The 25,381-nt window shown below is 40.0% G+C and overlaps 1 protein-coding gene across 1 annotated transcript in view; it reads left to right on the top strand.

Moving 5' to 3' along the window:
- The window catches only part of UBE4B (ubiquitination factor E4B), a 618,413-nt gene that overhangs the window by 59,325 nt on the left and 533,707 nt on the right, over nt 1-25,381 (top strand). The window contains exon 2 of the mRNA XM_053691155.1: nt 23,476-23,647. Coding sequence (XP_053547130.1) covers nt 23,476-23,647 — 172 coding nt within the window. The remainder of the gene's footprint in view (nt 1-23,475; nt 23,648-25,381) is intronic.

Here is a 25,381-nt window from a genome sequence, read left to right as displayed (position 1 = left end):
CTTTCCTAAGATATGGTGAGTCCACAACGTCATCAATTACTAGTGGGAATATCACTCCTGGCCAGCAGGAGGAGTCAAAGAGCACCACAGCAAAGCTGTTAAAGGGACAGTTTACTGTAAAATAGTTTTTCCCTTAATGTGTTTACAATTGCTTTTTTTACCAAATGCAGGGTAAAAATGTATGAAAATTAGCTTTTTAAGTTTTATTTGTGTATATTAATGCTCTGATTTTGTGTTTTGAAGCCACAACCTAATAAAATGGGTTGAGCTTGTAGGTATAATCTGATCTTATTACTGTATCAAATTGTGTACATATACATGCTTCTTTATATTATATCTATCCATAAATCAATCACCAGTACTTGGAGAGAACAATGGAAAATCAACATTTTATTACCTTATCTCTGCTTTATCCCACTGGGAGTGTAATTTCTTCTGCTGGCTGTGTTTACAAATCTTATCTATAGCTTGTTCCTGCGGCCACAAACTTTCAGAATAGGTGGGGATACCACATGCTAAATCAAATTCAAATGCCAATATAAGGGTAAAGGAGCTACTTGTAAACAATTTAATACACTCCAGCAGGTACAGTGGATCATTGGGAGCAAATTAAAGGGGAGAAAATTTGAGTAAACTGTCCCTTTTAAGTATCACTCCCCTTCCCACAATCCCCAGTCATTCTCTTTGCCTCTGTACAATGGAGGAGGTGAAGATTTGGTGTCTGAAGAAAATTGGATTTCTTTCGCTACAAGCAAGATTTTTTGGGCCTAGCCGTACTTTATGTTAATCTCTTCAGTAGGGTAGTGATGACTTTAAAGCAGTTAGGAACTTGTAAGGTGGGCCTTGCTGGGTTTTCCTAACATTTTTGCTGCCCAAGTATAGAAAGCCAGAGTAGGTTTACTCTGTTCATTCTCTTTCTACAGTGAGGAGTATGTGTCCTCTCATACCGTGTATGCTGTCGTCCTGCCTGACAGCTAGAATTGCAGGTAAGTGCCTTTTGGTCTTCTAGGTACGGAGGATGGGCACTTAAAGAGATTACACTGCAATATTATGGGACATTTATATCCTTTATACAGGATATTTAAAGGGACAGTATACACTAATTTTCATATAACTGCATGTAATAAACACTACTATAAAGAATAAGATGCACAGATACTGATATAGTGGCAAGTGGCAAATAAGACACTCCCCCCCCCCCCCTTCTTTTGCATATGAAAAGACCCTTTACACAAACAGGAGCAAGCTGGAGAAGGTAGCTGACGGTATTCACATAAAACTTTGGGGCTTGGTTAGGAGTCTGAAAATCAGAGCAATGTTATTTAAAAATAAGCAAAACTATACATTTATTTTTTTTAAAAAAACTTTATGGGCTATATAAATAGATCATCTACAAAACATTTATGCAAAGAAAAAATGAGTGTATAATGTCCCTTTAAGGCGGGGAGCAGGCATTGATCTTGTGACTCTGAGACGAGGATTATTACTTTTTTATTGGGCTATAAAAGTACTTTCCCTTTTGACTTATTGTGGGCTGCTATAGCTAAGCTTGTCATGGCTTTATTGTTTACTACTCTGCTGAGGCGCGGGTCCTGGCTGTGGACTAGTTGCTCTCAGATGCAGTTAGAGCAGTTTGTCTTGCAATGGTTGCTGTGACTGTGTCTAAATATGTTTTAAGAGTTTTCAAACAATGGACCTTGTATTTGGAGCAGATTCTGACGAATCACATAATTGATACTCATTCCGGTGTAGTTTCAGTATCTTTTACACGGATGAGTATGTATTGGCGCTTAGTACATTGGCGGTTTCGCTATACAAAATTGTGACATGCTTGGTTACGCGTGGAACAAAAAGGTTTTATGCATTTCGGCGTAAGCCGTAGTCATAAACCTGAGGTTTATGACTTCGGCTTACGCCGAAACGCGTAAAACCTTTTATGCTTGTGTGCTTACCATGTCCATTTTAAAGTGATATAATAAAGCTACTATTTTAATTACTTGTGGATGTTCGGGATATATATATATATATATATATATATATATATATATATATATATATATATATATATATACCTTTTTTTGTTTATTTATCTATTTGGATTACAAGGAATCCTCCCTCATATCCCGCTTCCGACAGTAACAGTGTGGCTACCCTCGGCGGTCTTTTCACAGTGACAGCTCTGTGCATGGTTTGGGTTGGATCCTGTTGCAAGTTCAGCTCTGTTTGGGATTGGTTGCAGTTCTCTCATGTGACTCACCTGCCTTCCATCTGATTGGAGAAACTCATTACGCTATTGCCACGAAGGAGCTCCAGAATCGATCGAGAGTGCCGCAGAGCCTGGGTTTCCGCAGGAGCGAGTTGAACCGGGCTGCGGTTGAAAAAGGTCCCTCTTCGTGACATACGACGGATCGAGCAGTCAGTGTGTTACTCTGTCTCCGCATACGGTGGATGCTCGAGGTGGTACAAGAAGACTACAGGGTGAGTGCTCATTTGTATTATTCAGATCGCAACAATCCTTAAATACAGACTTCCGTACTTAGTACTTATTGGCGGCTTGCTTACTAGCTTTGATTCCACACTCAAGTGTCATATTCTGAAGACATATATATATATATATACATACATATATATACATACATACATACATACATACATACATACTGTACTTAACTAGTATAACCATATCTAAGTGTACATTATGTATATATTTACACATTTTTAAGAATTATTTTTTGGAATTAACTAACTGAATGACAGAACTGAGAGAATACTTCCAAATGACAGATGAAGGGTGAGTCCAACTTTTGAGCTGGAAACAGATTCAATTACTGAAATTCAGGTGGAATGGCTTTGTGCATGGGAAAATTATTAGAATGAAAAATAATTAGTATTTAATAATAAAAAATAAAAAAAAGATGGAGGGGAGGAAGACAGTGATGTAAGCCCATCTGAATGAATTAGGAAAACTACTACAAAGAGACAGGTAAAGGGAAGAAAATAAATAAAATATAAGAATTTTTTTTTTATATATATTTTTTTTATATACTTTAATTCCACTATTCCAAGCCAAGACTGTACCTCTGCTGGCTTTAGAATGGAAGCATCTTTCTCTGAGCAGCGTGCCGGGCGGGAGGAGTTAAAAATACAATCTAGCTACGCAAGTTGCGCAGTACTACGCAACATGCGTAGGGAGATTGTAATTTAACTCCTCCTCAGTCGGTTTTCACTGATGTCCAGCTAGGAACTATAGGGAGTTGCGGCGCGACGGGGGTGACACCATCAGAGGAGATTACTTCATGCTTGATGGTGTCACGGACCACCAACATCTTCTCGTGGACCACCAGTTGGTGACCGCTGGTCTAAACCATCATGAAGGGATTGGCCCAAGTAGGGGGGGGGGCTGTTTTTCTTCAAACATGGATACGAGTTGTCACAGTTAGCCTGCGGACATAGTATCTCAGGGCTACAATATAGAATTCAATCCTTTCCACCTCTCAATTTATCTGCTGACCAGATATCGGAGAGGCATTTTGGGAATTGCGTTTGGAAATGTTCTTCCCTGGGAGTGATAGTTCCAGTTTCTGTAAGGGAACGGGGTCTAGAATTTTATTCATACCTGTTCGTGGTTCCTGAAAAAGAGGGAACTGTTCGTCCTCTTCTAGACCTTAAGTGTCTCAACAAGTTATCTCGGGGTACCATCCTTCAAAATGGAAAACTATTGGTTCCATTCTTCCTTTGGTCCTAGAGGGTCAGTTCATGATGACCATAGACCTGGGGAATGCGTATCTTCAAGTTCCTTAGATTTGTCTTTCTGACAAACACTTTCAGTTTGTGGCTCTTTCCTTTGGCCTTGCCATGGCTCCCAGAATTTTTTGTAAGGTTCTGGAGGCTATCTTGGCAGTGATCAGGTTTCAGGGAATTACTATGGCACAATTCTTAGATGACATAATGGTTCAAGTGTCATCTTTTCAACCAGCAAACTCTCATACAGAGAATTTGGTGTCCTTTCTTCCTTCCCACGGATGGAAAGTGAATCTGAAAAGGAGTTCCCTTGTTCCAACTGCAGGGGTAGTTTTCTCTCATGGACCATAATAGTTTCCCTATCTCTGAAGATATTTTTGTCAGAGGTCAGAAAATCAAAGATTCATTCCTCTTGCCCCTCTCTGCAGTCTACTGTTCGACCTTCAGTGGCTCAATGTATGGAGGTAATTGGTCTGATAGTCGCTTCATTGGAGCAGTTCCATAGTGTAGCGGTTATCACGTCTGCTTTACAAGCAGAAGGTCCTGGTTTCAGAACTGTCTGAGTTCTGCTGTTATGCATGTTCAGATGGTGGAACGGAGATCTTGTTGATCTGTCAATTGGGATTCTTTCCTGTGGTGGTTTCTCAGGGCACATGCTTCCGGAGGCCTTCCTGGGTAATAGTGTCTATGGACGCCAGCCTGTTGAGCTGGGGACTATGGACTCGGGAGGGGTCTGCTCTCACCATAACCATCTTGAAATTGGCTTGGTCTCAGTTGTCTTTAGCCCAGTTTATCAGTTTCTAGTTGGACAATTTCACCTTAGTGGTTTATATCAACCATGTGGGAGGAACCTGGAGTTCCTTAGCCATGATGGCGGTGGTATGGATTGTTCAGTGGACGCTCGCTCGCTCGCAATCGCTATCTTTATACAATACACATCCATGGAGTTGATACTGGGAGAGTATTCTTGAGCAGTCAGACATTTCATCCCGGGGAGTGGGTGCTCCTCCTGGAGGTGTTCTCCAGGTTAACCCTCAAATGGGGGGGGCTGGAATTGGATCAGTTGGCAGTACGCCAAGCTTCCAAGATATGTTTAAAGGTCCAGATTTCAGTCTATCGTACCTGTTTCCTCAGTTTGCTTTCCTTCCACGAGTCATTGCTCATATCAAATAGGAGAGCATTGGTTATTCTAATAGCTTCTGCATGGCCTTGCAGGATCTGGTATACAGATCTAGTGGAGATTTAATCTCTTCCACCTTGGAGGTTGTCCCTGAGGAAGGACCTTCTAACTCGGGGTCCATTCCTCCATCCAAATCTCGTTTCTCTGAAGCTGACTGCTTGTAGATTGAACGCTTAGTTCTGTCTAAGCGTGGCTTTTCTGAGTTGGTCATTGAGACCATGATTCAGGCTCGTGAGCCTGTTACTAGAATGATTTACCGTAGGCCCGCAGTGGTTGACAAATATGTAAAAAAATTAGGAGCCAGAAAGAATATTTAGGAGCCAGGCATATTTTTGGGAGCCAGACAGTTGGATTTGTATATAGATATATGGATAATAACCCAAGAATATAGGAGCCAGGGGTAAAATTCTAGGAGCCAGTGGCTCCCAGGCTCCTGGGTTTGTCGAGCCCTGCCGTAGGGTGTTGCGTAAATACCTTTTTATTTGTGTGAATCCAAGGGCTACTCTTGGAGTCGGGTCAGGATTCCTAGGATTTTGTCCTTTCTTCACTAAGGTTTGGATAAAGGATTGTCAGTCAGTACTCTGAAGGGTTAGATTTCTGCATTATCTTTTTTGTTACATAAGCTTCTGGCAAGTATGCCAGATGTTCAATCTTTTTGTCAGGCCCTGGTTAGGATCAGGCCTGTATTCAAGTCTGTTGCTCCTCCTTGGAGCGTTAACCATGTTCTTAAAGTTTTGCAGCAGGCTCTGTTTGAGCCTTTGCATTCCATAGATATTAAGTTATCTTGGAAGGTTTTGTTTCTTTTTTCGATCTCTTCTGTTTGGAGAGTTTCGGAACTCTCGGCTTTGCAGTGTGATTCACCTTCTCTTTTCTTCCATTCTGATAAGGCGGTTCTTCGTACGAAGTTGGGTTTTCTTCCTAAAGTAGTTTCTGATAGAAATATTAATCGGGAAATTGTTGTTCCTTCTCTATGCCCTAATCCTTCTTTTCAAAAGGAACGTTTGTTGCACAACTTGGACGTTGTGCGTGCTCTGAAATTTTTCCTGCAGGTGACTAAGGATTTTCACCAGTCCTCTGTCCTGTCTGTCTGTTTATCTGGAAAGCGTAAAGGTCAGAAAGTGACTGCTACAACTTTCTTTCTGGTTGAGAAGTATTATTAGTTACGCTTATGAGACTGCTGGTCAGCAGCCTCCTGAGAAAATGACGTCTCATTCCACTATGGCCGTTTCCTCTTCTTGGGCTTTCAAAAATGACTCTTCTGTGGAACAGCTTTGCAAGGCTGCAACTTGGTCCTCTCTGTATTCTTTTTCCAAATTTGATACTTTTGCCTTGGCTGAGGCTTCTTTTGAGAGAAAGGTTCGTCAAACGGTGGTGCCTTCTGTTTAAGTCTGCCTGTCTTGTTTTCCCTCCCTAGTCATCAGTGTCCTCTAGCTTCGGTATTGGTTCCCACTAGTAATTGATGACGACGTGGGCTCAACATATCTTAGGAAAGTAAAGAAAATTTATGCTTACCTGATAAATTTCTTTCTTTCTGGATATGGTGAGTCCACGACCCCACCCTTAAATTTAAGACAGTTGTTTTTGATTAAACCTCAGGCACCTCTACACCTTTTGTATTATTCCTTTTTCCATTTCCCTTCGGTAGAATGTCTGGGGATTGCGGGAAGGGGAGTGATACTTAACAGCTTTGCTGTGGTACTCTTTGCTGCCTCCTGCTGGCCAGGAGTGATATTCCCACTAGTAATTGATCACGTTGTGGACTCGCCATATCCGGAAATAAATAAATTTATCAGGTAAGCATACATTTTTCTTTTTAAGCAACTTTCCTATTTAGGCCTATTTATTTTTCTTTGTTCGCTTGGTATCTTTATTTGAAAAAGCAGGAATCTAAGCTTAGGAGCCAGCCCATTTTTGGTTCAGAACCTGGTTACCGCTTCCTGATTAGTGGTTACATATAGCCACCAATCAACAAGTGCTACCCTGGTGCTAAACAAAAAATGGGCCAGCTCCTAAGCTTAGATTACTGCTTTTTCAAATAAAGATACCAAAAGAATGAAGAAAATTGATAATAGGAGTAAATTAGAAAGTTTCTTAAAATTCCTGCTCTATACGAATCATGAGAGAAAAAAATTGGGTTTCATATTCTAACATTTGTCATTTATGAAATGGCTGCTTCAATGAGAAAACCAATCAACCATTGTACTTAAGAACATGCCTTTTCCAATGAGTTGAATCTGCAGAAAGAGTAGGCATGCATATCTTATCTCTATAGATACACAATGGCTATTACTTAGCTAGTGGTAATCAACATACTTTGTAGAAAAATGCAACATTATCAACCGTGTACAAATGTTTTCTGCTAAATTAGACTTAAATTGAAAACCCTTTAAAATTTTACCTTCATTTCTCGTTCCTATTTTTATTATGAATATTAAATTAAATCAAGACTAAAGTTTGCACTGTTATTTCTGTTGTACATATCCAAATTATCAGTGCATTTTTTAACTAAAGCAAAACAAATCTTTTTTTTGTTTGTAGTGAACACACTAGAGTGTCCCGTTTTTTTTTTAACCCTTTAAGGCGTTCCATGCCTTCCTAAAAGCGCTGGGTATAAATGCCTTTAGGAACATGAAACTTAAACATGACCTATTTTAGTGTTTTCTATTATGCTGTATTTATATGGTTACATTGTGCTGTCATAACTTTTGTTAAACGGACAGTATACACTCATTTTCATATAACTGCATGTAATAGACACTACTATAAAGAATAATATGCACAGATACTGATATAAAAATCCAGTATAAAACTGTTTAAAAACTTACTTAGAAGCTCCGTTTTGCTCGGTTGAAAAGGCAGCTGCCTTTTCAAGTGGGGAAATAAGACACTTCTCACCTCCCCCTATTTTTGCATTGGAAAAGACCCTTTACTCAAACAGGAGCAAGCTGGAGTAGGTATCTGACGGTATTCTCATAAAACTTTGGGGCTTGGTTAGGAGTCTGAAAATCAGAGCAATGTTATTTAAAAATAAGCAAAATTATACATTTAAAAAAAACCCCCAAAAAACTTTTTGGGCTATATAAATAGATCTACAAAACATTAATGCAAAGAAAAATTAGTGTATCATGTGCCTTTAAGTATAAAACTTAATGCCAAGAGAGCAACTGGAGTCTTTATCTAAATAATCTGGATTTTTAGAGCAGGGGTTGATCAATCTCTTTAAAATTTAGGAATCAGTAAGAATATTTAAAAGCCAGACATATGTGTTGGAGCCAGTAAAATAATTAGGAGCCAGATCGTAGTGTTTGTATATGTAGATATTTGTAGAATTGCGCAAAATGTTAGGAGCCAGGGGTATAATTCTAGGAGCCTCTCTTTTTTTGCCCACTTTGTTTATATTGCTGCCGTGAACGTTTTTATCTGGTAAAATGGGATTGTGGTCATATCTGTGCTTTTAAAGCTTATTTGATTACATAAAGCTTATGCTTTATGTATAGGGCTTGACAAATCTCGGGACCAGTGAGCAATGGCTCCTAGAATATAGAAATAGAGCATTTGCTTTGTATAAAACTATGTTGAAAGTGATGGGCTTTAGAAGGCACAGTAAAGTCAAAATTAACCTTTGATGATTCCAATAGCATATGTAGTTTTAAATTGAAATATTTTTTATTAATAGTTTTAACAGTTTCATTACAATTGATGACATACAATACATCTGAAAGCATTTGATCTAGTGTGTTATCTATATGTCCTACTTCTTGCATATTTTTATTTGCTTCATATTTGTAAACATACCCCATTAGGAGGTTAGCAGAACAAAATGTACAAATAAAATAAATATATAAATAACCGTAACTTAAAAACAGGTTCATCAATTTGTGTACAGAGTTGTCCACAACGTCTTGTTTACTCATTTGCTATATAGAACGATAGAGCAAGTTTTTCTAAAAATTTCCCATGAATATAACAGTTTCTAATACTCCATAAGGATTTACCCTTAACCCTTTCGTGCCGGGGTTAACAACTGTTCTGATGTAAACAAATGGAAATCTCGCGATTGTGCAAGTGATCACGAGATTTCAATGATGGGATCGCTTAAGGGGGGCGCCCTCCAGACCGCGATCCCATCATGGTAGCGCCAGTGGCTTCAGTAAAGCCAAGCGGTTAAGATGTATTTTGTCCTTAGGCGCTAAAGCCCAGCAAAATTCAGATGAAATACGTTCTAATGGCGTTAAAGGGTTAATTGCTTCACCACCAACACACCGCAAAAGCTCCTATCCCTCAACCATGGTGCATATGTAGTTTTAACACTTTCCATGTTTCTTCTGTTGCCTTATTTGCTTAGTTCTCTTGGTGCCCTTTATTGAAAAGCATAACTAGGTAGGCTCTAGAGCAGCAGTGCACTACTACTGGTAGCTAACTGCTGATTGGTGGGCGCACATATATGCCTCTTATTCGCTCATTAGTTGAGCTCAGCTAGCTCCTAGTAGTGCATTGCTGCTCCTTCAACAAAGGATACCAAGAAAATAAATTGAAAAGTTATTTCAAACTGTATGCTCTATCTGATTCATGAAAGAAAAAAAAAACTGGGTTTCTTGTCCCTTTAAATTAGAGACAATTAAGTCAAAATTAAACTTTCATAATTCAGATTTTTAAACAACTTTGGAATTTGCTTCCATTACAAAATGTGCAGTTTTATATTTACACTTTTTGAGTCACAAGCTCCTACAGAGTATATGCATTTGTGATTGGCTGATGGCTGTCACATGATAAAGGGGGAGTGGAAATACACATAACTAAAAATTGTCAGAAAAGAAATCTACTACTGATGAAGTTCAGACTAAGGGCTAGATTTATCAAGCCGCGGTGGACAGGGGTGCAAATACACTCCCCTGTCCGCAGCAGCTCACCTCTGGCGGGGCGAATTTCCATGGATGAATTTACCATTGCACATGAGCACTATTTTGCGCTCGTGTGCAATTCCGCTGCTCAGCCAAACACGCGCTGGCAGAAGCTGTCAATCTCCCCGGTCGGACTAGCCCGTGGAGAGTGAATATCGCCACCTTAGAGGTGGCGAAAGGTTAGGAAAGCAGCGGTCTGATGACCACTGCTTGTTAAATATGGCGAGCAGGTTCTCTTGTGAGAACCTGCAGCCGTAGGGGCTCAAAGGCTGGTGAAAGGCTTTGATAAATCGACCCCTAAGTGCTATTGCATTGCTCTCTTTATCATGCATTTGTTGATTATGCAAATCTACTGTATTTGCTGGTACTCTAACAATAAAAAAAGCTGGAATTTCCTTCAGCGATGTTTAGGACCCAGTGCTTCATTTTAAAAACTATAAAATTAGTTTTCGGGACTTCATGGCTGCTATTTACTGGGTCCCACCCCCCCCCCCCACTTGATGATAAATTGCATTAAAGTTCTATATATGCTGCATTGCATAAATATTACAGATGATTTTTTTTAACCACTCTGCTGTCAGAAGAGGCTGCTTCACTTTATGTGATATCAAAGCCCCTGTCAGCAGCTAATGGGTTAATGATACTATGGTTTAGTCACGTGTTATTTTCCATAGAACACAAGCATAAAATCCCAGTACTTGTTTGGTGGATGGACTGTACACTGCTGACAGTTGTTTAATTCAATATAGAAAACAAAACTGCATCTGTGACTGTTACCTTTTTCCCAGAAGGTAATAGCTAGTCTTGGTCACACCAGGATTTGCTCTGCTAATAGAAGTGTGACATTGCTGCCATCACTTAACAATGTGCGTTACAAATTATTAACCTAATATCAGAATCCAAAGTGCAACTGGGAACACAATCCAGAGAGACACAGCTGCTTACTTTTTACATCTGGCTTATATTGTGGTGTTCAGTATATTTCTGCATAGCTATAAATACTGAGATTTGTAAGTGTACAGTTTTTATACTAACTTTGTCCCCCCTAAAAATTGTAAGTTTGCTGCAAAATGTAACTTACCCTGCAACTGAACTGTGTCTGGGTGCTTGTAAATTTGGATAGTGTGAAAGTGTGAATTTATGCTTACCTGATAAATTCCTTTCTCCTGTAGTGTAGTCAGTCCACGGGTCATCCATTACTTATGGGATTATATCTCCTCCCTAACAGGAAGTGCAAGAGGATCACCCAAGCAGAGCTGCTATATAGCTCCTCCCCTCTACGTCATACCCAGTCATTCGACCGAAACCAAACGAGAAAGGAGAAACTATAGGGTGCAGTGGTGACTGGAGTTTAATTTAAAATTTAGACCTGCCGTAAAACAGGGCGGGCCGTGGACTGACTACACTACAGGAGAAAGGAATTTATCAGGTAAGCATAAATTATGTTTTCTCCTGTTAAGTGTAGTCAGTCCACGGGTCATCCATTACTTATGGGATACCAATACCAAAGCTAAAAGTACACGGATGACGGGAGGGACAGGCAGGACCTTTACACGGAAGGAACCACTGCCTGAAGAACCTTTCTCCCAAAAATAGCCTCCAAAGAAGCACAAGTGTCAAATTTGTAAAATTTTGAAAAGGTGTGAAGTGAAGACCAAGTTGCAGCCTTGCAAATCTGTTCAACAGAGGCCTCATTTTTAAAGGCCCAAGTGGAAGCCACAGCTCTGGTAGAATGAGCTGTAATTCTTTCAGGAGGCTGCTGTCCAGCAGTCTCATAGGCTAAACGTATTATGCTACGAAGCCAGAAGGAGAGAGAGGAAGCCGAAGCCTTTTGACCTCTCCTTTGTCCAGAATAAACGACAAACAGGGAAGAAGTTTGTCGAAAATCTTTAGTTGCCTGCAAATAAAATTTCAGGGCACGGACGACGTCCAGATTGTGCAGAAGTCGTTCCTTTTTTGAGGAAGGGTTAGGGCACAGTGGAGGAACAACAATCTCTTGATTGATATTTCTGTTAGTGACTACCTTAGGTAAGAACCCAGGTTTAGTACGCAAAACTACCTTGTCTGAATGAAAAATCAGATAAGGAGAATCACAATGTAAAGCCGATAACTCAGAGACTCTTCGAGCCGAGGAAATAGCTATTAAGAACAGAACTTTCCAAGATAACAGCTTGATATCAATGGAATGAAGGGGTTCAAACGGAACACCCTGTAAAACGTTAAGAACTAAGTTTAAGCTCCATGGCGGAGCAATAGTTTTAAACACAGGCTTAATCCTGGCCAAAGCCTGACAAAAAGCCTGAACGTCTGGAACTTCTGACAGACGCTTGTGTAAAAGGATGGACAGAGCTGAGATCTGTCCCTTTAACGAACTAGCAGATAAACCCTTTTCTAAACCTTCTTGTAGAAAAGACAATATCCTAGGAATCCTAACCTTACTCCATGAGTAACTCTTGGATTCGCACCAATGCAAGTATTTACGCCATATTTTATGGTAAATTTTCCTGGTAACAGGTTTCCTAGCCTGTATTAAGGTATCAATCACTGACTCCGAGAATCCACGCTTTGATAGAATCAAGCGTTCAAGTTCCATGCAGTCAGCTTCAGAGAAATTAGATTTGGCTGTTTGAAAGGACCCTGAACCAGAAGGTCCTGTCTCAGAGGCAGAGACCATGGTGGACAGGACGACATGTCCACTAGATCTGCATAACAGGTCCTGCGTGGCCACGCAGGCGCTATTAGAATCACCGATGCTCTCTCCTGTTTGATCCTGTCAATCAGTCGAGGAAGTATCGGGAATGGTGGAAACACATAAGCCATGTTGAAGACCCAAGGTGCTGTCAGAGCATCTATCAGAACCGCTCCCGGGTCCCTGGACCTGGATCCGTAACAAGGAAGCTTGGCGTTCTTGCGAGACGCCATGAGATCCAGATCTGGTTTGCCCCAACGCCGAAGCAGTTGGGCAAATACCTCCGGGTGAAGTTCCCACTCCCCCGGGTGAAAAGTCTGGCGACTTAGGAAATCCGCCTCCCAGTTCTCCACGCCTGGGATATGGATCGCTGACAGGTGGCAAGAGTGAGACTCTGCCCAGCGAATTATCTTTGAGACTTCCATCATCGCTAGGGAACTCCTTGTCCCTCCCTGATGGTTGATGTAAGCCACAGTCGTGATGTTGTCCGACTGAAACCTGATGAACCTCAGAGTTGCTAACTGAGGCCAAGCCAGGAGAGCATTGAGAACTGCTCTTAATTCCAGAATGTTTATTGGAAGGAGACTCTCCTCCTGAGTCCATGATCCCTGAGCCTTCAGGGAATTCCAGACAGCGCCCCAACCTAGGAGGCTGGCGTCTGTTGTTACAATCGTCCAATCTGGCCTGCTGAAGGGCATCCCCCTGGACAGATGTGGCCGAGAAAGCCACCATAGAAGAGAATCTCTGGTCTCTTGATCCAGATTCAGCATAGGGGACAAATCTGAGTAATCCCCATTCCACTGACTTAGCATGCACAATTGTAGTGGTCTGAGATGTAGGCGAGCAAAAGGTACTATGTCCATTGCCGCTACCATTAAGCCGATTACCTCCATGCATTGAGCCACTGACGGGTGTTGAATGGAATGAAGGACACGGCAAGCATTTAGAAGTTTTGTTAACCTGTCTTCTGTCAGGTAAATTTTCATTTCTACAGAATCTATAAGAGTCCCCAAGAAGGGAACTCTTGTGAGTGGCAAAAGAGAACTCTTTTCTACGTTCACCTTCCACCCATGCGACCTTAGAAATGCCAGAACCAACTCTGTGTGAGACTTGGCAGTCTGGAAACTTGACGCTTGTATCAGAATGTCGTCTAGATATGGAGCTACCGAAATTCCTTGCGGTCTTAGTACCGCCAAAAGAGAGCCCAGAACCTTTGTAAAGATTCTTGGAGCCGTGGCTAACCCGAAGGGAAGAGCTACAAACTGGAAATGCCTGTTTAGGAAGGCTAACCTTAGCTACCGATAATGATCTTTGTGAATCGGTATGTGAAGGTAGGCATCCTTTAAATCCACTGTGGTCATGTACTGACCCTTTTGGATCATAGGTAAGATTGTCCGAATAGTTTCCATTTTGAACGATGGAACTCTTAGGAATTTGTTTAGGATTTTTAAATCCAAGATTGGTCTGAAGGTTCCCTCTTTTTTGGGAACCACAAACAGATTTGAGTAAAACCCTTGCCCGTGTTCCGACCGCGGAACTGGGTGGATCACTCCCATTAGTAAAAGGTCTTGTGCACAGCGTAGAAACGCCTCTTTCTTTATCTGGTTTGCTGACAACCTTGAAAGATGAAATCTCCCTTTTGGGGGAGAAGCTTTGAAGTCCAGAAGATATCCCTGAGATATGATCTCTAACGCCCAGGGATTCTGGACATCTCTTGCCCAAGCCTGGGCGAAGAGAGAAAGTCTGCCCCCCACTAGATCCGTTTCCGGATCGGGGGCCCTCACTTCATGCTGTCTTAGGTGCAGCAGCAGGCTTTCTGGCCTGCTTGCCCTTGTTCCAGGACTGGTTAGGTTTCCATCCCTGTCTATAGCGAGCAACAGTTCCTTCCTGTTTTGGAGCGGAGGAAGTTGATGCTGCTCCTGCCTTGAAGTTACGAAAGGCACGAAAATTAGACTGTCTAGCCCTTGGTTTGGCTCTGTCTTGAGGCAGGGCATGGCCCTTACCTCCAGTAATGTCAGCGATAATTTCCTTCAAACCAGGCCCGAATAATGTCTGCCCTTTGAAAGGAATGTTAAGCAATTTAGATTTAGAAGTAACATCAGCTGACCAGGATTTAAGCCACAGCGCTCTGCGCGCTTGAATGGCGAATCCAGAATTCTTAGCCGTAAGTTTAGTTAAGTGTACTACGGCATCGGAAATAAATGAATTAGCTAGCTTAAGGACTCTAAGCTTGTCTGTAATCTCATCCAATGTAGCTGAGCTAATGGTCTCTTCCAGAGACTCAAACCAGAATGCCGCCGCAGCCGTGACAGGCGCAATGCATGCAAGGGGTTGTAATATAAAACCTTGTTGAACAAACATTTTCTTAAGGTAACCCTCTAACTTTTTATCCATTGGATCTGAAAAAGCACAGCTATCCTCCACCGGGATAGTGGTGCGCTTAGCCAAAGTAGAAACTGCTCCCTCCACCTTAGGGACTGTCTGCCATAAGTCCCGTGTGGTGGCGTCTATTGGAAACATTTTTCTAAATATAGGAGGGGGAGAAAAAGGCACACCGGGTCTATCCCACTCCTTGTTAACAATTTCTGTAAGCCTTTTAGGTATAGGAAAAACGTCAGTACACGTCGGTACCGCAAAATATTTATCCAGCCTACATATTTTCTCTGGAATTGCAACCGTGTTACAATCATTCAGAGCCGCTAATACCTCCCCTAGCAATACATGGAGGTTCTCAAGCTTAAATTTAAAATTTGAAATGTCTGAGTCCAGTTTACTTGGATCAGATCCGTCACCCACAGAATGAAGCTCTCCGTCCTCATGTTCTGCAAATTGTGACGCAGTATCAGACATGGCTCTATTATTATCAGCGCACTCTGTTCTCACCCCAGAGTGGTCGTGTTTACCCCTAAATTCTGGCAATTTAGATAATACTTCAGTCATAACATTAGCCATGTCTTGCAAAGTGATTTGTATGGGCCGCCCTGATGTACTTGGCGCCACAATATCACGCACCTCCTGAGCGGGAGACGAAGGTACTGACACGTGAGGGGAGTTAGTCGGCGTAACTTCCCCCTCGTTGTTATGGTGAAATATTCTTTACATGTACAGATTGGCTTTTATTTAAAGTAGCATCAATGCAATTAGTACACAAATTTCTATTGGGCTCCACATTGGCCTTTAAACATATTGCACAAAGAGATTCCTCTGTGTCAGACATGTTTAAACAAACTAGCAATGAAACTAGCAAGCTTGGAAAATACTTTTCAAATAAATTTACAAGCAATATAAAAAACGTTACTGTGCCTTTAAGAAGCACAAAGAAACTGTCACAGTTGAAATAACAATGAACCAAATTAGTTATAGCAACCAAATTTTCACAGTAAATGCATTAAGTTAGCAAAGGATTGCACCCACCAGCAAATGGATGATTAACCCCTTAGTACCCAAAAAACGGATAACAGATTAATATAAACGTTTTATCACAGTCAAAAGCACAGTCTCACAGGTCTGCTGTGAGTGATTACCTCCCTCAAAACTAGTTTTGGAGACCCCTGGGCTCTGTAGAGACGTCCTGGATCATGGAGGAAGAAATAGGAAGACTGTGACAGAATTTTTACTGCGCAATAAGCGCCAAAATAGGCCCCTCCCACTCATATTACAACAGTGGGGAAGCTTAGTAAACTGAATTTATTCATAATAAACAACAGCCATGTGGAAAAGTAATGCCCAAAAAGTTTTATCACCAAGTACCTCAGAGAAAAACGATTAACCTGCCAGTAAACGTTTTAAAATAAAATTATGAAATGATATTAATAAGCCTGCTGCTAGTCGCTTTCACTGCAGTGGGGGCTCAATACAAATTAAATGTATACAGTATTTTCTTAGTGAAATTCCATTCCCCAGAAATACCTCAGTTTAAATATACATACATATCAGCCTGATACCAGTCGCTACTACTGCATTTAAGGCTGCACTTACATTATATCGGTATTAGCAGTATTTTCTCAGTCAATTCCATTCCTTAGAAAATAATATACTGCAACATACCTCCTTGCAGGTGAACCCTGCCCGCTGTCCCCTGTTCTGAAGTTACCTCACCCCTCAGAATGGCCGAGAACAGCAAATGGATCTTAGTTACGACCGCTAAGATCATACACAAACTCAGGTAGATTCTTCTTCTAATGCTGCCTGAGAAAAAACACACTCCGGTGCTGTTTAAAATAACAAACTTTTGATTGAAGAAATAAATACTAATTTTAACAACCACAGTCCTCTCACACGTCCTATCTATTAGTTAGGTGCAAGAGAATGACTGGGTATGACGTAGAGGGGAGGAGCTATATAGCAGCTCTGCTTGGGTGATCCTCTTGCACTTCCTGTTAGGGAGGAGATATAATCCCATAAGTAATGGATGACCCGTGGACTGACTACACTTAACAGGAGAAATGTATTTCCCCCATCTCTTAATGGAATATGAAACCCAAAAATTGTCTTATGATTTAGACGGGGGAAACAATTAAGTTTCCAATTTACTTATATTATCACATTTGCTTTGTTCCTATTGAATATTCTTTGTTGAAATGATACCTAGATAGGCATCTGGAGCTCTTCATGGCAGGACATAGTCCTGCCATATAGTGCTCTTGCAAATGAATAACAAGCTTGCAAAACTGCTGCCATATAGTGCTCTATACACGTGCACGCAGGGTTGGATTTGAGATAAAAAAAATAAAATAAAAAAAAAAATAAAGATTTTGATCACGGTTTAAATCACTAGTCAGTAAGCATTGGTTTAAATCTATGTAACCGTTTCGTTTTAGATTAATAACTTTTCAGTTGATTTTTCCAGTTGTATCAGAAAATGACTGATTTTAAATATATACCATTAGAAATACGTAGATGGTTATGAAATTATTGGGAGGTGAACTATCTCAAGCTTATTAGGTTAATCATTCATATGATCAACTTTTCAGTTGTACTTTATTGAAAAGAGAAAAGAAGCATTACCTCAATAACAATATAAATACTTGTATTTAACTAAAGAAAAATAATCATTACATTTTAAATATTTAATTTAATTAACAATAGATTTCACTTTCATTTTTACTGCTTGCCCCTCCCTCCTCATTCTTAGGTCCTTGTGCAGATCTATTTTACTCCAAACAATGTTCTATTTATTGAGCGTCTTGTAACTTACTAAGGGGTTGGTTCTGTGTACATAGAGTTGCAGGGGAACAGTGGGATTAAACAAACTTTCAAATATTATCAGTCTGCAATAACTGTAAAAAGGATTAAAGGGATAGTTCACTGCAAAATTGTTTTTCCCTGAATGTGTTTACCATGATTTGTTATACCAGCTGCAGCGTATAAAATGTATGAGAAATTGCTAATTTATGCTTCTTTTTGCAAAATAGCTGGATTCTTCTTTAAAACCACAGCCAATCAAAATGGACAGTTCAGATCTCGTTATCTTATCACTCAAATGCTTCCCATTCTTATCTCTGTCTCTGTACAATACTTTTGAAAGATCAATTGAAAATGACAATTTTTGAGCTTTCTCTTTCACCTCCCACTGGGAGTGTAATTTCTTCCGCTGGCTGTGTTTACATAGTTTCTCAGTAGCCTATACCTAGGTATAGAAACTAAAGTATAGGTAGGGATACTACAGGCTAAACCAGCTATTTCAAATGCCAATATAAAGCATAAGGAGCTATTTATAAACAATTTAATACACCCCAGCAGGTAAAATGGATCATTGGGAACAAATTAAAGGACAGAGTTTTTGGGTAAACTGTCCCTTTTTCACGCTAAAAGATTTAGTGTAAAGGTTGCTAAGGGAAACCAGTTCCTCTGCTAGTGCGTCAGTTGGCTTTCCCTGTGTTCCATTGTCGGCACTATTGCGTGTGCGCACCTGCGTGTGTGATCAGCAAGCCAATGCTGATTAGATATGGGAAAAGAAGAAAATAATTCCTTTTTCCGGGCCGTTTTTGAAAAACCTGGAACTATTTTACGAAAATAAAAGTACAATTTCTTTTATAAAACCTACTCCTTTTTTGTTTTTAAACCTTTCTATTATATTAAAAAGACCATAAAGAATGTTAATATTTACAGCATGAGGTAATTGATTATGGACCGTTAACCTGTTAGCAGTTATGTGCAAGCTATAGTGCAGCAATACAATCATCAGGTTCATTACTGCATTTCCTTTTTGCTCTTTTATATCCTTTTACATTTTTAGGGTTTTGTGCTTTTCCTCCCCTCCTATTTGAAACCAATATACCTACATCTAAAATGTTCTTGCCTCTAAATATTTATTTGATAATGATTCTGGCATCTCCTTTAATCTCATCTATCAAATGCTCTTCATTTTCTTGGTTTAGAGCTAAACCTTTTGCACTAACTGTACGGATGCGTCTCTGGTTCCTCAGCAGAGTGCTCTTTGCTTACATTTATTGTCATTTGCAGGAACACATTTTTCAAGGCTTTGAAAACACTGCACAGACCTTGGATCCTGTGTTCTGTGTTGGAACAGAATGTTCTGTCGGCTCAGTGATCGTGTGTATCCCACAGTCAGATGGTTTATAACTGCAGATGTCTAACTGTCATATCTGTTAGCAGCTTTGTCCACCAATCCGTATGGGATATTTGTGAGAGACCCTCTCTAAACTGGTATTCAGTGTGCAGTGATCTCCAAAGGAAACATTGCCAGCCGGGTGGCATTATAAAGTAGTCGGTTGGTTGCAGTGTAATGCTTTCCAATATTCTGTAATGTATTAATAAGATAGCCAAATCACAAATGAATTGCATAATTTAGCTTATGTTGATTTAAATGATAATTTGAGCAACACACATTAAAAACATTTAACCCTTTGAGTGATAACGACGGCTCTGAGCCGTCGCAAATTGTCCCAGTCAGGTGCTGACGACTCAGAGCCGTTGCTAGCACTCACCCACCTTGAGGGCAATCTGGGGGCTCCCCCTTACTCCCACCCCGGTGATCTTGACTGAATAGTGAGAGGCATCCCCGGGGCTTCATAATTTGTGCTGTGATATCACGCACAATGACGTCACCACACAACTTTATTTAAAATGAACAATAGACAGTATAGGGAAATGGGGGGCTTGCTGCTTAGAAGCGTCTATCTCAGGCATCTAAGCAGCTACAGACCCCCAAGACCCAACTGTATAAGTCTTGGGGATCTGGAAGAAAAAAGTAAAAAATATATTTATAAAATGTAAAACAAAAAAAAAGCTCAGATCCAGCTTAGCACCCAGGTGGGAAATGGCTTAGCAGCTAAAGGGTTAATATTAAGTATTGTTAGCTTAAAATTGGTTTAAATCTTAGCTGGGTGGTCGGTAAAATCGGCTAGTTGGTGTGCCCACTAAAAGGCCCTGGGGAGGACACTGGTGTGGACTAAGAGTGTGTCTTTTTTGTGTGTGTTTACCTACCTTAAATCATGTCTACTTAAAAACTCACAGCTCTTTAAGGGTGGTCATAGTGGAAATATACATTTTCAGAGCAGGTAATTTTAGTGTTGGCAAACCTGCAACTATGTATTTAACCCATCTGTGGGGTTAAAGTATCTTTTGAGAATCAGAGGGAATTGCTAACCCAATTAGCTTCAGTAGTCACATGACCAGCCCCTGATTGGGTCAGCTGCAGCCTTCTCTGAAGTTGTATTTAACCCCTTTTTGTGTGGGTTAACCACAGTGTTTCAGGATCACTAGTGCTAAAATCACACGCCGCAATAAATAAGAGTTTGTAATTTTTCCACTATATTGATTTTAAAGGGACCTGAAGTACAACAGTTTTATTTCATGATTCATATAGAGCATGCGATTTAAAACAACTTTCTAATTTACTGTATTTATATTTATATTTTCTTTGTTCTCCTGGTATCTTATGTTAAAAAACAGAGAATTAAGCTTAGAAGCCAGCCCATTTCTGGAGCACTATATAGCAGCAGTTTTGCAACAATGTTATCCATTTGCAAGTACACTAGTTGGCAGCACTATTTCCCGCATTGTAGTTCTCCAGACACCTACCTAGGTATCTCTTCAACACAGAATATCCTGGGAATGAAGTAAATTTGATAATAAAATTGGAAACTTTTTTTTAAAATTGTATGTTCTGTCTCAATCACAAAAATATTTTTTTGGGGGGTGCATATCCCTTTAACCTCTTAGCTGCCACAAATTGTATGTTCTCCCCAGAACCTTTTTAACGGGTGCACCACCCGGCTGAAATTGTAGCCAATATTAAGCTAAAATTACTCTGTACAAATTATCAATAAATACATTTGCTAAATTATGCTGTTAATTTGCCCTCACTTGGCTACCTCATAATGTCACCCAGCTAGCACAATTTTCTGTGGAGAACACTGGAGCTGTTTGTAAATAAAGGTATCTCATTAAAGGGACACTGAACCCAATTTTTTTTTCTTGTTTTCGTGATTCAGACAGAGCATGCAATTTTAAGCAACTTTCTATTTTACTCATATTATCAATTTTTCTTCGTTCTCTTGCTATCTTTATTTAAAAATAATGCATCTAAGCTAAGGAACCAGCCAATTTTTGGTTTAGAACCATGGATAGCACTTGTTTATTGGTGGGTGAATTTATCCACCAATCAGTAAGAACAACCCAGGTTGTTCACCAAAAATGGGCTGGCTCCTAAGCTTTACATACTTGCTTTTTAAATAAAGATGCCAAGAGAATGAAGAAAATTTGATAATGGGAGTAAATTAGAAAGTTGCTTAAAATTGCATGCTCTGTCTGAATCACGATAGAAAACATTTGGCTTCAGTGTCCCTTTAAGTCTTGATGCTTTTTTTATAAAAGTTTTACTATTAAAGGGGCATTGAAATCAAAGGAAACCGTTGATTCAGATAGAAGTAAAATTGTATGCTTTTTTGAAGTTACCACTTTTTTTGTCTCCTTTTGTTGAAACTTGGCTCAAGTCCATATGAGCATACTGAGATAGTGTTATATGTATAGTGCCCATGAAACATGCACGCTTCTAAGCCTACCTCAGGATTCTAACATCGAAAGTAGGAAATATTGTTCTGTATGTCACTCTTAATCTGCTGCACCTCTCTTCAATCCGTCTCTGGCTTCCTCTTGCCTCGAGGATTAAACACAAAATTCTAACTCTGACATACAAAGCCCTCAACTGTAGAGCTGCAACAACTAATCGGCATAATCGATAATAATCGATTATGAAAATAGTTGTCAACGAATCTCATAATCGATTAATCGGTTTGCAATTAGTTGGTCTGTGCATGACATGAGCTGCTTCACTCCAATGAGCTCCTGCACATGGTTTTGTGTTTTATGGTTATGCCCTTAGCCTAAAGGACATCTACAGACGTTCACTCTATACTTTTTCAGGACACTATAAGTTTCTTTTTAAGTTTACAACTACTCCTACTTATGTGCAACCCAGAAATAATAGGAGTCATAATGTGGATTGTTTATATTAAATCAAGTGATTTGGGACTATGCTTTGCATGATATAGTGCTGAGCTTGTTATTTACACTTAGCCCTAGATTGATGGCATTTGTTATATGAATTAATGTCACTATTACCTGTTTACACAATTTTTAGTGGATCGCTTGCTATTGCTGATTATATGTACTGTATAGATAAATGTGTAAGGCTGTGTCCTGTTACTGATATATAGTCTTTAGCTCTTTTGCCTTTTTTTGTTGTTGTTTTTTTTAATATTTTTAATTAATTGGATATGTATCAAATTCAACCTCTGTAAGTATATATCTGTTATTTTAAGAGTGCACTAGATATCGTCTCCCCTAACCTTATAGCTGGTTGTCTACCATTGCAAATAGATATTCAAGATATTTTTATGTCAGAATGAAGTCCAGGCTTACTTTATTAAGAAGCCCCTTGCATTGGTAAGAGCTAACAAAGATAAATAGACCACCTTGGTGAAATTGGTAAAACCCTACTTATGCATCTCAGGCACCTCAACACCATCTAAGCGCCTCTTCTCTGCTGAAGGCAAAATAGCTGCAAAAAGAGAGCCAGCCTCAGCCAGGAGCATGTGAATATGTTGACATTTTTGCATTTCAATGCAAAGTTTCTGAAAGACTGAATAACAGAATGTTATAAACAGTGATAGTCTACCTACCTCTTACTAGTTCTACCTCTTTTTAAACAGTTTGTGGTTTTGTTTTGCTTAATTATAAAAAAAAATTCTACTGCTTAACAAATTGGACCAACAGTTGTGTTAATGTAAAGTTTTAGTCTGAAGTTTATATTTATAACACTCAGTATGTGGATTTTATTTAAAATATAGGAAAAAAGGATTTATTTATTTTTTATCCGATTAGTCGATTAATCGAAAAAATAATCGGCCGATTAATCGATTATGAAAATAATCGTTAGTTGCAGCCCTACTCAACTGCACTGCTTTTCCCTACGTCTCAGACCTTGTTTTCAGATACTCTCCCTCCCATCCCCTTTACTCTGCTCACGACCTCCTCACATTCCTATATACAGGACTTCTCTAGACTGGCTCCCACCTTGTGGAACTCTCTGCCTCGCTTCACAAGACTCTCCCCTAGTTTTGAAAGCTTCAAGCGCTCCCTAAAGACTGTTCAGGGATGCATGCATCCCACCTAACCTTTCCTAATCCCAGTTCCTCTCCTTTGTTATTCCCTTGAACCATTTTAGCATGTAAGCCTATGAGCCCAGCTGTTTGCAGATCACTTTCATAATGGGCCCTCTACCCATTTGATCCCTATAAATGTTACCTTGTATACCGCCTATGTTTATAGTGCTGAAGAATCTGTTGGCGCTCTACAAACAACTGATGATGATGATAATAATAATACGTGCGTGTTTAATTTTCACATGCTATTTGAATTATGACTGGTCAGCTGCTAATACTGGTTTGAACTCTAAATTTGAGATCCTAATGCAATTTTGCTGTCTCCTCTCACAGATTAGACGTAGGCGCCTGGCTCGGCTTGCTGGTGGGCCTTCTTCACAACCCACAACACCACTAACTTCTCCACAGAGAGAGAATCCTCCTGGACCTCCAGCGGCAGCTCCAGCCCCAGGTGGTCTGAATGTTCAGGGCATAACCCCAGCTACCTCCCCCATAGGAGCATCAGGTATGTAACCTAAAAGAGCTGGCTCTGTCACATATATGTGCGTGTATATATAGATATGTGTGTGTGTGTATATGTATATGTGTGTGTGTGTGTATATATAATCTCTTTCCTATGGCACGGAGAGTCCACAACGTCATTCCAATTACTAGTGGGATATTCAACTCCTGGCCAGCAGGAGGAGGCAAAGAGCACCACAGCAAAGCTGTTAAGTGTAACTTCCCTTACCCATAATCCCCAGTCATTCTCTTTGCCTTTTTCAATGGAGGATATACGAAGACGGTGTCTGAAGATATTTAATCCTTTTATGGGTACTTTTCCCTGCAAGCAAGGATTAGGGGCTATGCTGTGTCCATGTCAATCTCTTTAGTAAGAGTAATGGTGGCTATTAGCAGTTAGAAAGCGGCAAGGTTGTCTTTGCTTTATTTCAAACATTATTGCTACCCCTTCATAGAAAGACAGGGTTAGTTACTCTGTTTCTTTTTTTTCTTTAGGTCCCTGATAGAGAGTGAGTGTCTATCACACCAAAAGAAGCTGTTCCTGCCCTGCAGCTGGATCCACAGGTAAGTGCATTTGCCTTCTAGGTACCGAAGGACAGCACTTAGGAGGTTAATCCCTCTTATGGATCTTCATATAGGACATGTTATAACCCTTAGTGGTTAATGCTTGGGCAGTTTCACAGGCACTGATGTGTGCAAATCCTTAAGAGGTTAATTCCCCCCCCCCTTTTTATAGAGGGATTGGCTGAAGGGTTAATAGGGTCTTTGAGCATTATAAGGATCATGGGTGATTACTTTATTTGCTTCCCTAAAGAGATGGGGTTTAATAAGCATTTTGTTGATTAACTGCAACTTTAGGATAAGAGAGCGCACCTTTTAGTGGCGCAGTTTATGTTCTGAGGTCCGGTCACGTGACCTCCGCTTTTCTTTATAAAAGCGGAGTAAAAGGCAGTGCGTGTATCTTAGCGAGGGTGAAGGACCTCGCTTTTCTGGCTCTGCTTTAGTTCTTTTCTTCGATCCGGTTTTTCACAGCTTTCAAGCCATTCTAACAGTATATCCGCATGTGAGAGTCTCACTGTAATTCTAGTACAACTCCGGTCCCAGTGTGGTAAGACTCCTCAGCTTGCTGAGGTATAAAGGTGTAAGAGATTTTTATTTTCATAATCTTAAATAATTTTCTACATTATATGCTTTAACGAATTAATCCTCACTTAAAGGGACATAACGGTCACTCTCCTTTTGTAAGTGACTTAACAGTTCTTTTGCTTTTTTATATTTTTATTGGGGACTTTCCATTATAGACACAGACCAAGATTCTGTTTCTCTGGGTAAATGCTTATTATGTTTAGAGGCACAAATTGTTTTGCCTATACAATTTTGTTCCTCGTGTTTAGCCAAGACTCTAAGATACAAAGATAAATTATTGCCTTCTGAGCCAATTAACTCTCAGGATTATGCTGTTCAAGATATGCCACAGCTTTCTCTTCAGCGTAAGAGGAAATCTAAACATGTTTCTGACCCCACTAAATCTGCTTTGGTCAACCTTTCCCAAATGTTTGAAGGAGGATACTTTAGTAGCTTTTGAAGGTGAAATCTCAGACTCTGACATAATGGGGGAATTTTTTTCAGAATCTGAAGAAGTTAATTTCAGATTAAACTTGAACATCTCAGTTTGCTACTGAAGGAGGTTCTAGCTACTTTAGATGACTCTGAATCTTCGGTTGCTGTCAAACCTAAA

This window comes from Bombina bombina, chromosome 8 (assembly GCF_027579735.1).
Source record: "Bombina bombina isolate aBomBom1 chromosome 8, aBomBom1.pri, whole genome shotgun sequence".
In the NCBI taxonomy this organism is placed as follows: domain Eukaryota; kingdom Metazoa; phylum Chordata; class Amphibia; order Anura; family Bombinatoridae; genus Bombina; species Bombina bombina.
This window is presented reverse-complemented; position numbering and strand designations above follow the sequence as displayed.